At 42.0% G+C, this 15,954-nt stretch overlaps 2 protein-coding genes across 3 annotated transcripts in view; one reads left to right on the top strand and one right to left on the bottom strand.

The window, feature by feature from the left end:
- KIF28 (Kinesin-like protein KIF28P) overlaps positions 1 to 9,726 on the top strand; it is an 82,454-nt gene extending 72,728 nt beyond the window's left edge. The window contains exon 23 of the mRNA XM_005893392.2: positions 9,324 to 9,726. Coding sequence (XP_005893454.2) covers positions 9,324 to 9,476 — 153 coding nt within the window. The 3' untranslated portion in view covers positions 9,477 to 9,726. The remainder of the gene's footprint in view (positions 1 to 9,323) is intronic.
- An 843-nt stretch (positions 9,727 to 10,569) lies between these two features.
- The window catches only part of SCCPDH (saccharopine dehydrogenase (putative)), a 30,003-nt gene continuing 24,618 nt past the window's right edge, over positions 10,570 to 15,954 (bottom strand). The window contains exons 10-12 of one of the 2 annotated variants that reach the window (XR_011467310.1): positions 13,992 to 14,090; positions 12,464 to 12,545; positions 10,570 to 11,211 (exon numbers count right to left, since the gene is read on the bottom strand). Coding sequence is in view for 1 of the 2 variants with exons in the window: in XM_005893383.3 (XP_005893445.1) it covers positions 11,106 to 11,211; positions 12,464 to 12,545; positions 13,979 to 14,090 (300 nt within the window). In the remaining variant the exon portion in view is untranslated. Of the gene's footprint in view, positions 11,212 to 12,463; positions 12,546 to 13,978; positions 14,091 to 15,954 lie in introns of both variants that reach the window. The other variant, XM_005893383.3, reaches the window with a different exon arrangement.

Genomic DNA, 15,954 nt, shown 5'->3' with positions numbered 1-15,954 from the left:
TTCTCACTTCCACTGTATAATCATAAGAGATTTGATTTAGGTCATACCTGAATGGTCTGTTGGTTTTCCCTACTTTCTTCAATTTAAGTCTGAATTTGGCAATAAGGAGCTCATGATCTGAGCCACAGTCAGCTCCCAGTCTTGTTTTTGCTGACTGTATAGAGCTTCTCCATCTTATAAGCCTGCAATTCAACTCCTCTTCTCCACAGAGTAAACTGTGCAGAGAACTGCGCCCTCATGCCCTGAGGCAGAGGTTCTCAAAGTGTGGTCCTTCCAGTCAGCATCTGCAGCATTACCTGGAATCTTGTTAGAAATGCAAATTCCAGGGTCTCCTCCCAGACCTGCTGAGTCAGAATCTCTGGGTGTGAGGCCCAGTCAACTGGGCTTTAATGAGCCCTCTAGATTATTCTCGGAGAAGGCAATGGCACCCTACTCCAGTACTCTTGCCTGGAAAATCTCATGGACAAAGAAGCCTGGTAGGCTGCAGTCCATGGGGTCGCTAAGAGTAGGACACGACTGAGTGACTTCACTTTGACTTTTCACTTTCATGCATTGGCGAAGGAAATGGCAACCCGCTCCAGTGTTCTTACCTGGAGAATCCCAGGGATGGTGGAGCATGATGGGCTGTCGTCTATAGGGTTGCATTGAGTCAGACATGACTGAAGCAACTTAGCAGCAGCAGCAGCAGCAGCTAGATTATTCTGCCTTCAACTCAAGTTTGAACCACCTTTCTTGGTATGCTATGTATGTAATGAATTAATTTTTCTCCTACCTATCTGGAATGGTCCTTGTTATAAACCATTCCTGAGAGAACTGGGAAGATAGTCATTCAAGTCATTTTCTGTTCTGTGGTTCAGATGGTGGTCCAGGTGAATAATCCTGTAGAAACCCACGCATATATGCATAAGACGGTATTTTAACTATTTTCCGTTATAGCTCCCCAAATGGAAACATCCTAATGCACATCCACAGAAGATAAGTAAATTATGGCACAAGTGGCCAGAAAACAGGCAAAATATAGGGCTGTTTAGGGCTGCATTCTAGGTGGCAAGAAAATGATGATGGACTTAGGTTAGTGGTTGCTTCTGGGGGTGGGGAAATGGGTGTGACCAGGAGGAAATCAAGAGACAGAGTGTTTTCTTGAGCAGACGTGTTTAACTTGTACCCAGAGATCAAATTGCCAACATCCGCTGGATCATGGAAAAAGTAAGAGAGTTCCAGAAAAACATCTATTTCTGCTTTATTGACTATGCCAAAGCCTTTGACTGTGTGGATCACAATCAACTGTGGGAAATTCTGAAAGAGATGGGAATACCAGACCACCTGACCTGCCTCTTGAGAAATTTGTATGCAGGTCAGGAAGCAACAGTTAGAACTGGACATGGAACAACAGACTGGTTCCAAATAGGAAAAGGAGTACATCAAGGCTGTACATTGTCACCCTGTTTATTTAACTTCTATGCAGAGTACATCATGAGAAACGCTGGACTGGAAGAAGCACAAGCTGGAATCAAGATTGCCGGGAGAAATATCAATAACCTCAGATATGCAGATGACACCACCCTTATGGCAGAAAGTGAAGAGGAACTCAAAAGCCTCTTGATGAAAGTGAAAGTGGAGAGTGAAAAAGTTGGCTTAAAGCTCAACATTCAGAAAACGAAGATCAGAGCATCCTGTCCCACCACTTCATGGGAAATAGATGGGGAAACAGTAGAAACAGTGTCAGACTTTATTTTTCTGGGCTCCAAAATCACTGCAGATGGTGACTGCAGCCATGAAATTAAAAGACGCTTGCTCCTTGGAAGGAAAGTTATGACCAACCTAGATAGCATGTTCAAAAGCAGAGACATTACTTTGCCAACAAAGGTTCGTCTAGTCAAGGCTATGGTTTTTCCTGTGGTCATGTATGGATGTGAGAGTTGGACTGTGAAGAAGGCTGAGCGCTAAAGAATTGATGCTTTTGAACTGTGGTGTTGGAGAAGACTCTTGAGAGCCCCTTGGACTGCAAGGAGATCCAACCAGTCCATTCTGAAGGAGATCAGCCCTGGGATTTCTTTGGAAGGAATGATGCTGAAGCTGAAACTCCAGTACTTTGGACACCTCATGCGATTGGAAAAGACTCTGATGCTCAGAGGGATTGGGGGCAAGAGGAGAAGGGGATGACAGAGGATGAGATGGCTGGATGGCATCACCGACTCAGTGGACGTGAGTCTCAGTGAACTCCGGGAGTTGGTGATGGACAGGGAGGCCTGGCGTGCTGCGATTCATGGGGTCACAAAGAGTCGGACACAACTGAGTGACTGATCTGATCTGATCTGATGCATACATTTGGGGCACTCTTTTGGATGTATCAGTTCAGTTCAGTTGGTCAGTCGTGTCCGACTCTTTGCGACCCCATGGACTGCAGCATGCCAGGCTTCCCTGTCCATCACCAAGTCCTGGAGCTTGCTCAAACTCATGTCCATTGAGTCAGTGATGCCATCCAATCATCTTATCCTCTGTCATCCCCTTCTCTTCCTGCCTTCAATCTTTCCCAGCATCAGGGTCTTTCCCAATGAGTCAGTTCTTCCCATCAGGTGGCCAAAGGATTGAAGCTGAAGCTTCAACATCAGTCCTGCCAATGAATGGAGTACTTTGGGCAGTGCATTTGAGGTGGTCTGTATTCCCATCTCTTTCAGAATTTCCCACAGTTGATTGTGATCCACACAGTCAAAGGCTTTGGCATAGTCAATAAAGCAGAAATAGATGTTTTCTGGAACTCTCTTACTTTTCCCATGATCCAGCGGATGTTGGCAATTTGATCTCTGGTTCCGCTGCCTTTTCTAAAACCAGCTTGAACATCTGGAAGTTCACAGTTCATGTATTGCTGAAGCCTGGCTTGGAGAATTTTGAACATTCCTTTACTAGCATGTGAGATGAGTGCAATTGTGCAGTAGTTTGAGCATTCTTTGGCATTGCCTTTCTTTGGGATTGGAATGAAAACTGACCTTTTCCCAGTCCTGTGGCCACTGCTGAGTTTTCCAAATTTGCTGGCATATTGAGTGCAGCACTTTCACAGCATCATCTTTCAGGATTTGAAATAGCTCCACTGGAATTCTATCACCTCCACTAGCTTGTTCATAGTGATGCTTTCTAAGGCCCACTTTCGTCTTCACATTCCAGGATGTCTAGCTCTAGGTGAGTGATCACACCATCGTGATTATCTGGGTCGTGAAGATCTTTTTTGTACAGTTCTTCTGTGTATTCTTGCCACCTCTTCTTAATATCTTCTGCTTCTGTTAGGTCCATACCATTTCTGTCCTTTATCGAGCCCATTTTTGCATGAAATGTTCCCTTGGTATCTCTTATTTTCTTGAAGAGATCTCTAGTCTTTCCCATTCTGTTGTTTTCCTCTATTTCTTTGCATTGATCGCTGAGGAAGGCTTTCTTATCTCTTCTTGCTATTCTTTGGAACTCTGCATTCAGATGCTTATATCTTTCCTTTTCTCCTTTGCTTTTCACTTCTCTTCTTTTCACAGCTATTTGTAAGGCTCCCCAGACAGCCATTTTGCTTTTTTGCATTTCTTTTCCATGGGGATGGTCTTGATCCTTGTCTCCCAGGTCAATGTCACGAACCTCAGTCCATAGTTAATCAGGCACTCTATCTATCAGATCTAGACCCTTAAATCTATTTCTCACTTCCACTGTATAATCATAAGAGATTTGATTTAGGTCATACCTGAATGGTCTGTTGGTTTTCCCTACTTTCTTCAATTTAAGTCTGAATTTGGCAATAAGGAGCTCATGATCTGAGCCACAGTCAGCTCCCAGTCTTGTTTTTGCTGACTGTATAGAGCTTCTCCATCTTATAAGCCTGCAATTCAACTCCTCTTCTCCACAGAGTAAACTGTGCAGAGAACTGCGCCCTCATGCCCTGAGGCAGAGGTTCTCAAAGTGTGGTCCTTCCAGTCAGCATCTGCAGCATTACCTGGAATCTTGTTAGAAATGCAAATTCCAGGGTCTCCTCCCAGACCTGCTGAGTCAGAATCTCTGGGTGTGAGGCCCAGTCAACTGGGCTTTAATGAGCCCTCTAGATTATTCTCGGAGAAGGCAATGGCACCCTACCCAGTACTCTTGCCTGGAAAATCTCATGGACAAAGAAGCCTGGTAGGCTGCAGTCCATGGGGTCGCTAAGAGTAGGACACGACTGAGTGACTTCACTTTGACTTTTCACTTTCATGCATTGGCGAAGGAAATGGCAACCCGCTCCAGTGTTCTTACCTGGAGAATCCCAGGGATGGTGGAGCATGATGGGCTGTCGTCTATAGGGTTGCATTGAGTCAGACATGACTGAAGCAACTTAGCAGCAGCAGCAGCAGCAGCTAGATTATTCTGCCTTCAACTCAAGTTTGAACCACCTTTCTTGGTATGCTATGTATGTAATGAATTAATTTTTCTCCTACCTATCTGGAATGGTCCTTGTTATAAACCATTCCTGAGAGAACTGGGAAGATAGTCATTCAAGTCATTTTCTGTTCTGTGGTTCAGATGGTGGTCCAGGTGAATAATCCTGTAGAAACCCACGCATATATGCATAAGACGGTATTTTAACTATTTTTCCGTTATAGCTCCCAAATGGAAACATCCTAATGCACATCCACAGAAGATAAGTAAATTATGGCACAAGTGGCCAGAAAAACAGGCAAAATATAGGGCTGTTTAGGGCTGCATTCTAGGTGGCAAGAAAATGATGATGGACTTAGGTTAGTGGTTGCTTCTGGGGTGGGGGAAATGGGTGTGACCAGGAGGAAATCAAGAGACAGAGTGTTTTCTTGAGCAGACGTGTTTAACTTGTACCCAGAGATCAAATTGCCAACATCCGCTGGATCATGGAAAAAGTAAGAGAGTTCCAGAAAACATCTATTTCTGCTTTATTGACTATGCCAAAGCCTTTGACTGTGTGGGTCACAATCAACTGTGGGAAATTCTGAAAGAGATGGGAATACCAGACCACCTGACCTGCCTTTTGAGAAATCTGTATGCAGGTCAGGAAGCAACAGTTAGAACTGGACATGGAACAACAGACTGGTCCCAAATAGGAAAAGGAGTTTGTCAAGGCTGTATATTGTCACCCTGTTTATTTAACTTCTACGCAGAGTACATCATGAGAAACGCTGGACTGGAAGAAGCACAAGCTGGAATCAAGATTGCCGGGAGAAATATCAATAACCTCAGATATGCAGATGACACCACCCTTATGGCAGAAAGTGAAGAGGAACTCAAAAGCCTCTTGATGAAAGTGAAAGTGGAGAGTGAAAAGTTGGCTTAAAGCTCAACATTCAGAAAACGAAGATCAGAGCATCCTGTCCCACCACTTCATGGGAAATAGATGGGGAAACAGTGTCAGACTTTATTTTTCTGGGCTCCAAAATCACTGCAGATGGTGACTGCAGCCATGAAATTAAAAGACGCTTGCTCCTTGGAAGGAAAGTTATGACCAACCTAGATAGCATGTTCAAAAGCAGAGACATTACTTTGCCAACAAAGGTTCGTCTAGTCAAGGCTATGGTTTTTCCTGTGGTCATGTATGGATGTGAGAGTTGGACTGTGAAGAAGGCTGAGCGCTAAAGAATTGATGCTTTTGAACTGTGGTGTTGGAGAAGACTCTTGAGAGCCCCTTGGACTGCAAGGAGATCCAACCAGTCCATTCTGAAGGAGATCAGCCCTGGGATTTCTTTGGAAGGAATGATGCTGAAGCTGAAACTCCAGTACTTTGGACACCTCATGCGATTGGAAAAGACTCTGATGCTCAGAGGGATTGGGGCAAGAGGAGAAGGGGATGACAGAGGATGAGATGGCTGGATGGCATCACCCGACTCAGTGGACGTGAGTCTGAGTGAACTCCGGGAGTTGGTGATGGACCGGAGGCCTGGCGTGCTGCGATTCATGGGGTCACAAAGAGTCGGACACAACTGAGTGACTGATCTGATCTGATCTGATGCATACATTTGGGGCACTCTTTTGGATGTATCAGTTCAGTTCAGTTGGTCAGTCGTGTCCGACTCTTTGCGACCCCATGGACTGCAGCATGCCAGGCTTCCCTGTCCATCACCAAGTCCTGGAGCTTGCTCAAACTCATGTCCATTGAGTCAGTGATGCCATCCAATCATCTTATCCTCTGTCATCCCCTTCTCTTCCTGCCTTCAATCTTTCCCAGCATCAGGGTCTTTCCCAATGAGTCAGTTCTTCCCATCAGGTGGCCAAAGGATTGAAGCTGAAGCTTCAACATCAGTCCTGCCAATGAATGGTCAGGACTGATTTCCTTTAGGATTGATTGGTTGGATCTCCTTGCAGTCCAAGGGACTCTCAAGAGTCTTCTCCAACACCACAGTTCAAAAGCATCAAGTCTTCAGCGCTCAGCTCACAATAAAGAAAGAAAAACTACTGTGGTGAAAGACACTAAAAATAAAGTAAAAAATAAGCCACAACCTGGGAGAATCTATTTGTATTGTTGTTGTTGTTCAGTCACTCAGTTGTGTCCATCTCTTTGTGACTCCATGGACTGCAGCACACCAGGCTTCCCTGTCCTTCACAATCTCCCAGGGTTTGCTTACACTCATGTCTGCTGAGTCGGTGATGTTAGTATCCAGACTAAACAAACAACTACATATTTATTAAAATAAGAAAGACAACACGTGGCAAAACACATTGGAAAAAATGGCCAAAGTCTTTGAGCAGGCATTTCACTAACCATCAGGGAAACAGAAACTAAAAGGAGGTGCCATGACACACTACCTGCCCCCTGCCCACTGCCCATCTCTGTGAGCACCGTCACCTCCTCTACCATTGCTCACTGGCGCCCTGGCCCACAGGGGTATCTGCAGTCCCTTCTCCTATGGGGCAGGGGACCCATATCAGTCAACCCTATTGATGGGAGAATCCCCACCCACATGTCCTTTGCAAACTTCAGAATGTCTACAGTATTATGCCAGTCCCAAATATTTGGATTCTCTCACCAATTTTCCCTGTTGACAATAAGCAATGGTTAGAACTGGACGTGGAATAGACTGGTTCCAAATAGGAAAAGGAGTATGTCAAGGCTGTATATTGTCACCCTGCTTATTTAACTTATATGCAGAGTACATCATGAGAAATGCTGGGCTGGAGGAAGCACAAGTTAGAATCAAGATTGCTGGGAGAAATATCAATAACCTCAGATATGCAGATGACACCACCCTTATGGCAGAAAGTGAAGAAGAACTAAAGAGTCTCTTGATAAAAGTGAAAGAGGAGAGTGAAAAAGTTGGCTTAAAGCTCAACATTCAGAAAACTAAGATCATGGTATCTGGTCCCATCACTTCATGGCAAATAGATGGGGAAACAGTGGAAACAGTGACTGACTTTATTTTTCTGGGCTCCAAAATCACTGCAGATGGTGATTGCATCAATGAAATTAAAAGACACTTACTCCTTGGAAGGAAAGTTATGACTAATCTAGACAGCATATTAAAAAGCAGAGACATTACTTTGCCAACAAAGGTCCGTCTAGTCAAGGCTATGGTTTTTCCAGTGATCATGTATGGATGTGAGAGTTGGATTGTGAAGAAAGCTGAGCACCGAAGAATTGATGCTTTTGAACTGTGGTGTTGGAGAAGACTGCAAGGAGATCCAACCAGTCCATTCTAAAGGAGATCAGTCCTGGGTGTTCATTGGAAGGACTGATTTTTAAGCTGAAGCTCCAATACTTTGGCCACCTGATGCGAAGAGCTGACTTTCCCTGATGCTGGGAAAGATTGAGGGCAGGAAGAGAAGAGGATGACAGAGGATGAGATGGTTGGATGGCATCATTGACTCGATGGACATGGGTTTGGGTGGACTCCGGGAGTTGGTGATTGACAGGGAGGCCTGGTGTGCTGTGGTTCATGGGGTTGCAAAAAGTAGGACACAACTGAGTGACTGAACTGAATTGAAAGGGTCATTTAGGCAGGCTTCCTAAACCAGACCTGCTCCTAGGTGAATTGTTGCCTCTGGTAGCAGCTTTCAAATGCAGCTTTCCAGCTCAAAGGGAGACCTTACAGGGCACCCCCTCATATACACACACCATCCTTTTACTATAATGAAGTGAGTCTACTAAGACTGAAACTGAGCAGGACACTTCAGGCCCTTTTGAGTACACATCCCCTCGTTCTTGTTTGGAGAAAAAGACTTTCCTCTCTTAGACCTTCCCTGAGTTCCAAAGAGCAGATTCAAGCAATTACTAACTAGAGGAGTAAGGGAACACAGACACAAAGGAAAAACAAGCCCAGCAACATCTTTTCCATGATTGTCAGCTTAAAACAATGCGTTGACTTATGACCCCAAACTGTGGAGATAATGCTCTATCAAATGGCCCCAAGTGTGAGGGGAATCACATGGACTGAAACTCACCCTGGCCAGGCACCATAGTTACCATTTGTATGAGTTATTTTACGACAGGAGGTCCTGGTAAGGAACATGAAACTACTAAGCCACCCCAACTGGAAGAGTTCAGGAAAGGTCAAAAGGTGACACCACGTGTCCAACCACTCCCAGAATCCTTCTCACTGCCATCGACCTTTGCTGAGCAATGTACGCACCACCAGGAAAGACTCTGAACCAGAATGATTGGCCAAAGACAACCAGGAAACTAATCCCATCACCATAAAACCCACTGTAAGCCATGTGGCAGAGCAGTTCTCCTGGGTTCCCTTACCTTACTGCTCTCTGCCTGGGCATCCCTTCCCAATAAAATCTCTTGCTTTGTCAACACATGTGTCTCCTCTGACAATTCATTTCTGAGTATTAGACCAGAGTCTACTTTCTGGCCCTGGAAGGGGTTCCCCTTCCTGCAACACAAGCAGTCTTAAAATTAGTGACACTGGGTCAATTAAGAACTGAATTCCTGAGCCATCAGGAATTATAACAATAATAACCATCATTGCTTTTGCTCTCTCTCCAAAAGAAGTTAAGGGATCATGAGACCATGATATACTAGTTTGCTAGGACACAGATCAATCACAATGACAGACTCAAGTTACAAGATGATGCTCAGAAGTCTGCAACTGAGGTCTTATAGGGGAGCTGAAATCACATACCACCCCCACCCCCTTTACTTTTGCTTTTAAAACCCTTGCATCCTGGCCAGCCAGTAGGATGGATTTGAGATGAGTCTAGGAATCCCATCTTCAGAGTTGGCACCTCCTCAACGAATACAAGCTTCTTTGCTCCAAACCCCACTATTTCAGTTTGTTTGGCTTCACTGTGCATTGGGCATATGAATTTGGGGGCTGACAACAATATCACTTTTTTCTTTCATTTATTTTTAGGAAGATGATCAAATGCTTCGGCCATTTGTACACCAACAGTCACAAATGTTAAAGGACTTTGGGGACCTACTTGAATCCAGCTTGTGGAAACTGAAAAATGATGTTGCTCTTATAGTGAAACAGAAGAAAGAATGTTTACTGCATGCGGAATAGTGTTCAGTTCAGTCGCTCAGTCCTGTCCAACTCTGCGACCCCACAGACTGCAGCACTCCAGGCTTCCCTGTCAATCACCAACTCTTGGAGCTTGCTCAAACTCATGTCCATCGAGTCAGTGATGCCATCCAACCATCTCATCCTCTGTCGTCCCCTTCTCCTCATGCCTTCAATCTTTCCCAGAGGATACACCAACTGAAAACATCTGCACTTTGAGTTGTCAAGATTATTTAATTAACTTGGCTATCGGAGCTGAATTGTGGACTCAACCTAGTCAACCCATTTCTCACTCACTCAACCTATTACACTGCTTTCAAGCAAAATTCCTTTTTATTTGATTTAAAATCATGTAAAAATGAATTCAGGCTGAAGGTGAGGTGGAAAATATGAGCAGTCAATGGTTAGCAGTCAGCAAGAGGATCGACTGCCTGGAGCTGAATCCATGACTAATCAGTTCTGTGGTTTGGAGCAAGCCATGTTCCCTCTCTAAGTCTCTTTCCTTATCTGTTCTTCTTTAAGTTAAAGACCCTCTTTCTTCTGTACAGTTTTTCCAGCTGCTGCTGCTGCTAAGTCGCTTCAGTCTGACTCTGTGCAACCCTATAGACGGCAGCCCACCAGGCTCCCCCATCCCTGGGATTCTCCAGGCAAGAACACTGGAGTGGGTTGCCATTTCCTTCTCCAATGCATGAAAGTGAAAAGTGACAGAGTTGCTATCTAACATGAGTAAGATTCTTATCAGTTTCATGCCTCTCACTGTATTGTAGAAATTCCATAAAGGAAATGATTGTCCTCTTTACATGATGAATGTAACAGAACACTTATTTGTGTTTATGGTATGATTACAAAAGGAACAGTCTTTGCCTTATTTTTAGGCTTCAGTGGAAAATGTAGTTAAATGTAAAAGTAAATTAGAGAAAAGTTTTGCTTAGGCAGTGAAAATCAGTAGCAATTTACCAGCTACATCTTTCAAACTAACCACAGGTATAGAACCAGGGAAAATGAATGATAAACCCAGTTATTAGCAGGACACAGACTGCTTGGGAAGCACATTTCTACCATTACTCAATTACACAGACATGTCCAAACACAAATCCACTGTTCAATTGACAATCCTTTATTATTAAACTTTAGGTAAGAGTCCAAAATCAGTCAGTGTAGATGGGTGAAAAACTAGGCTAAAACAGCAAAAACTGCAGTTTCATTTGGCAAAGGCCTACACTATGCAGAGAAATTCATGGGAAAGTGAGATCCCATTTGATACCATGACAAGGAAAACAGCAGCCACTATCTCACATGACCACCAGCCTGGGTGTGTCAGCAACACAGACAGAGCCACCCATCCCATCCTCTGATCTGCCAGCTCACTTATAAAAAATGACCATGAATTCTTCAATGAAAAAGTCAGTCAAATATTAAGTTTTCTCTCAAAAGCAATAAAATCACAAAAATCAGCTAAGATTTGAAATTTGGGGTAAGCTAGTACAATTTCCTGCTTTTAATGTATACATATTTTAGATTTGACAATCTTTTCCACATATAGTCAGATAGGTTTATAGAAGCATTTCAACACACCAAATTAAAAAGCTGTTAATTCATACATTTTATGACTTCAATTAATTATTCAAATGTTTAGACTTCAGTGCTGCTAATGACACTAAATTCAATGCCATGTTCATTGAGTCTGTCAATCAACTTTGTTCTGGAGAAAGCTGCTCCGGGCGTGAAGACTCCACCCCTGTAAGACAAGATAAAAACAGTGCACAATGCCCAGCCCCAGCCCCTTCCTCTGCTAGTATGATCTGCTGGACAGCTAGCTATCAAAGCAATGCAAAACTTATAAAAACCCGATTCTTAATTTCATCATGGACTGTTTTTGGTTCCACTTCTAAAACCAGCCAAGTGAGCAAGTAGCTATTATTTAAGAGGAAACTAGTACCTAGCAAACCTGTCTCGACTGTTTCAGTGATAATGAGACTGTTTCCATTACACTGGTGTGTGTGTGTTGGAAGGGCCACATGGAGGGTTATCAACCCAAGTAACAATTGCTGTTTATAAAGTCAGCCCTAAGACTCAGGAAGATTAAATATATACATGCATGCATGCTAAGTCGCTTCAGTTGTGTCCAACTCTTTGGGACCCCATGGACTGTAGCCTGCCAGGCTCCTCTGGGATTCTCCAGGCAAGAATACTGGAGTGGGTTGCCATGCCCTTCTTCAGGGGATCGTCTCTACCTAAGGATTGAACCCATGTCTCTGTCTCCTACACTGGCAGGCGGGTTCTTTGCCACTTGGGCCACCTGGGAAGCCTCTAAATATACCCATGGACAAAATAAACTTAGGTAATCAATTATTAATAAAGCATAAACAGGACAAATAGGATGAAAAGAAGTTTTTTTTACATGTAATGGCTACCATTCAGAAAATGCTAAATATTTTCAAAGGGTATACAAATATTTGAAGAAAATATAATTAAGTTTCACTTTATATAATTTTTATGTTTATTACTTACTAGTTTCTGGTCATACCTGATTTATTTCTAAGCCTGCAAGCCTATGCTTATTTGTAAAGCTGGCCTACTTTTAGGCTAACAGCTAAATCCTCCAGTAATATAGTGTACTTTATAATTATCTAGCCAGGATGCCATGAATCAAGGCTCTCACTGGCAGCTGGGTATCATTCAGCATGGATTAAGGGCTCCTGTCAATAACATTGAACTACGGGGACATTTTTTTGAATAGCTAACTTGGGATCTGAGTTATTTTTCGAAGGAACTGAAGCCAACTTACATGGCTCTCAACTTCTTTCTCCTCTCATTTCTTTCTGCACTGTTCCTAGAAGTCAGTAAGGAACTTCCTCATGATTTTAAGTTCATCTCTCTCTTTGGATCAAAGATATTGTAAACCCAATACCTGAAAACTGAACTAAAATAAGCTAAAATATAACATAAATGGAAAAGATATCTTTAAATTTGAAGAAAACCAGACTCACGCCTTAGGAAGATCAGAGGCATCATTTAAAAGAATCATGGCTGCCTGGACCATGGCTATGGAGGTAGATACATAGCCAGCTTCTGCAGAAAACAGGTGATCAAGAAGAAGAAAGTATAAACTAGACATTCAACAGCACCGAAAAATCAAATGGTAGATTTTATATCTTAGTGTACAGAATTTCCTTAATACTCTGTTCATGAAATAACAAAAATAACAATTAACACTTATATAGTCCTTATTAAGCATTAGGAACTGTATTAAGTGCTTTAAATCTATTAAACTCATTTAATCCTCTTAACAATCATACAAGGTTAGTACTATTTTATATCCATTTTACAGATGAGGAAACTGAGGCATAGAGAGGTTAAGCGCCTCATTCACATTCACAGAGTTAGACAGTGGTTGAACCAGAATCACATGAGGGCAGCTAGCTCAAACCAACACTCTTACCAATGATCCTAGATTTATTCATACACTGTGCAATCTTTGCGACCCCTTAGACTGCAGCCCATTCAGCTCCTTTGTCCATGGGATTCTCCAGGCAAGAATACTGGAGTGGGTTGCCATTTCCTCCTCCAGGGGATCTTCCTAACCCAGGGATCAAACCCTGGTCTCCTGCATTGTGGGCAGATTCTTTACCATCTGAGCCACCAGGGAAGCCCAACTCACACTAAACTGACCTTTATCAATCAAATTCACTTTAAAAAAACAGACTCAGTTTCTTAAAGGACAACTGAGTAACTCTCAAAGAAGTCTAACTTTAAGAAGTAACTTTAAAAGAAGTCTATAAACCAGTATAACATTGGTGTTTATATTCATGTCAAATAAGAACATAGCTTATCCTAAAAACCCAAGTAGAAATTTGAAAAAAAATGCAAGATGCAAAGATATCTTTGCTATTTGGCTTGATTAAAAACTGTACAACAGATGCCCGTGATCTATTAGGAAGGATGGTAATGAAATGTAACTCACAGTGGGGCTGTCTCTGTATAGTTCTCTACAATTTGTACTCCTAGTTACTGAATGTTTTGGGGTGACAGTTTTTTAACAACCTATCAAAATTTTTACCCTCCCTGGAAAAACACACATGTGCACATATTTTACAAGCAATGTCAGGGTGATCCCAGACTCCAAAGAAAGCTTGGACCACAGCCTTGATTATAATTATACTACTGTTATAAGTAAAAGGCTTTAATGTGACCCTTGAGTATGAGAGTAGAACAGATAAATATCAATCAGCCCCTTGTCTTCTTATATTAAAAATTCCATTCAGAATTACTGAATCATACTGAAAGAAAACAAAAAAATCAGAGAGAGGTATACAACAATAAAACTGAATGATACCAGTAATTCCAATCCTTCTTTTGACAGAATTATTTATCATTATTAACTTAAATAACTGTGTAAATTGATTTCTAAAACAAATTTTAAAAAGAAATTATGACTAGTACACCACTTTACAGCTTAAGACAATGTAAAACTCCCAAACGTTCTTCAGTCACATGTGAAATACCTGGTCCTTTCACCTGAGTACAAATTCTGATGTTTGGTTTGTTCTTAACAGGGGAGACGCCTTGGCTGAACCCTTGACCAAAAAATGTCATCGTAAATGAGGAAGCGTCAATCTGAGGAACAGAAAGCAAAGAGTTTATTAAATAAATATGTCATTTCCTCCTTGAACACAATAAAACATTCTATCAACATTATACTTCATATAAGACATTTTTAATAGATACCACAATCAATATTCTATTAGATAGAATATCCTGTCATCCTTAACTAAGCATGGAACAAAAAATAATTCTTTGAAGAACTGTAAGTTTTGCTGACTGGTGTAATGTTCTGGGGACAGAGGTAGTGAGGAATATAGCTGAGTCTTAGTGAAGAATAAAGATGAATCTTAGGCTGTGGCTGAAAGAACAGCATTACTAAAACAGGCAGTTTCAGAGGAATAGCTGGAGGTAGTTTTTATTTTAGGACAGAATATGTTACTCTGGCTTTAGATATGTTTGAGGTGAGAAGACAAAAATAGTCAGCAAGTAATGGTAATATTGGCCTAGGATATAGACACAAAACTGCTCCATTTAGAAGTATAAAAATTTGATTCAAAATTAAATTATAGAAGATTTATCCAAGCATCTGTCATAATCACTAAACTTAGAAATAAAGTAACAAAGCCATGGTGAACAAATTTTTATTAAGTATAAACCAACTGTCAGACATTATGTTAGGCCCTGCGACATAAAGTATTTATAAAATAAAATATGTGGCATTTCTAGAGCTTAGTTTAGGGGAAGGGGGAAGATTGTGTGTGTGTGTGTGTGTGTGTACACACACATGAGATCTAGTAACAATATGAAACATGAATTAGAAGTACAGGGTTAGTCTAGTGGAGAGCATTATTAAATTTACTGAGCAGGAGGCCAGGGTCTTGAATTGTCTGTGTCCTCACAGCACACATACATATCTAATAGAGAAGTTTATTACAAAGAAAAGTAAAGTAGGTACCAGAAAAGAGAAATCATTATTTAAAGGCAAAACCAGACAAGGTGGCTACAAGAAATGAAAATTACAGCCCATATCTCGGATAAATATAAGTGCAAAATGAAAGCAAAAGTCAGTCAGTTGTATCCAACTCTTTGCGACCCCATGGACTGTAGCCTGCCAGGCTCCTCTGTTCATGGAATTCTCCAGGCCAGAATACTGAAGTGGGTAGCTGTTCCCTTCTCCAGGGGATCTTCCCAACCCAGGAACTGAACCCAGGTCTCCTGCATTGAAGGGGGATTCTTTACCAACTGAGACACCAGCGAAGCCTCAGCTTCCTATGCAAAGTCCTCAGCAAAATATTAGCAAACTGAATTCAACAATACATTGAATGGACCATAAGCTATAATTAAGATCTGGCTGTCACGCTAGTGGTAAAGAACCCGCCTAACAATACAGGAGGCATAAAAGACATGGCTTCGATCCCTGGGTCAGGAAGATCCCCTGGAGGAGGGCATTGCAACCCATTCCAGTATTCTTGCCTGGAGAATCCCATGGAGAGAGGAGCCTGTCCATAGGGTCACAAAGAGTTGGACACAACAGAAGTGACTTTGCACAGCACAGCACAGCATATACTCTACTTAAGTGGGATTTAGTTTAGGGATGCAAACATGTTCAACATCCACAAATAAGTCAATGTGATATTCCACATTAACAAAATAAAGGATAAAAATCATATAATCATCTTAAACACAGGAAAAGCACTTGACAAAATTCAACATCCATTTATAATAAAAAGTCTCAACAAAGTGTGTATATAGAGGGGACATATTTCAACATAATAAAAGGCCACATATGACAAACCCATAGCCAACAGCATACTCAATGGTGAAAAGTTGAGAGCTTTTCTGAAAGCTTTTCTTCTAAGATCAGAAACAAGACAAGAGTACCCACTCTTGCCACTTCTATTTAACATAGTATCTGGCAGTCCTAGTCACAACCATC

This window comes from Bos mutus, chromosome 16, assembly GCF_027580195.1.
Source record: "Bos mutus isolate GX-2022 chromosome 16, NWIPB_WYAK_1.1, whole genome shotgun sequence".
Classification (NCBI taxonomy): Eukaryota; Metazoa; Chordata; class Mammalia; order Artiodactyla; family Bovidae; genus Bos; species Bos mutus.
The sequence above is the reverse complement of the archived record's forward strand: the minus strand, read 5'-3'. Positions and strand labels throughout refer to the sequence as shown.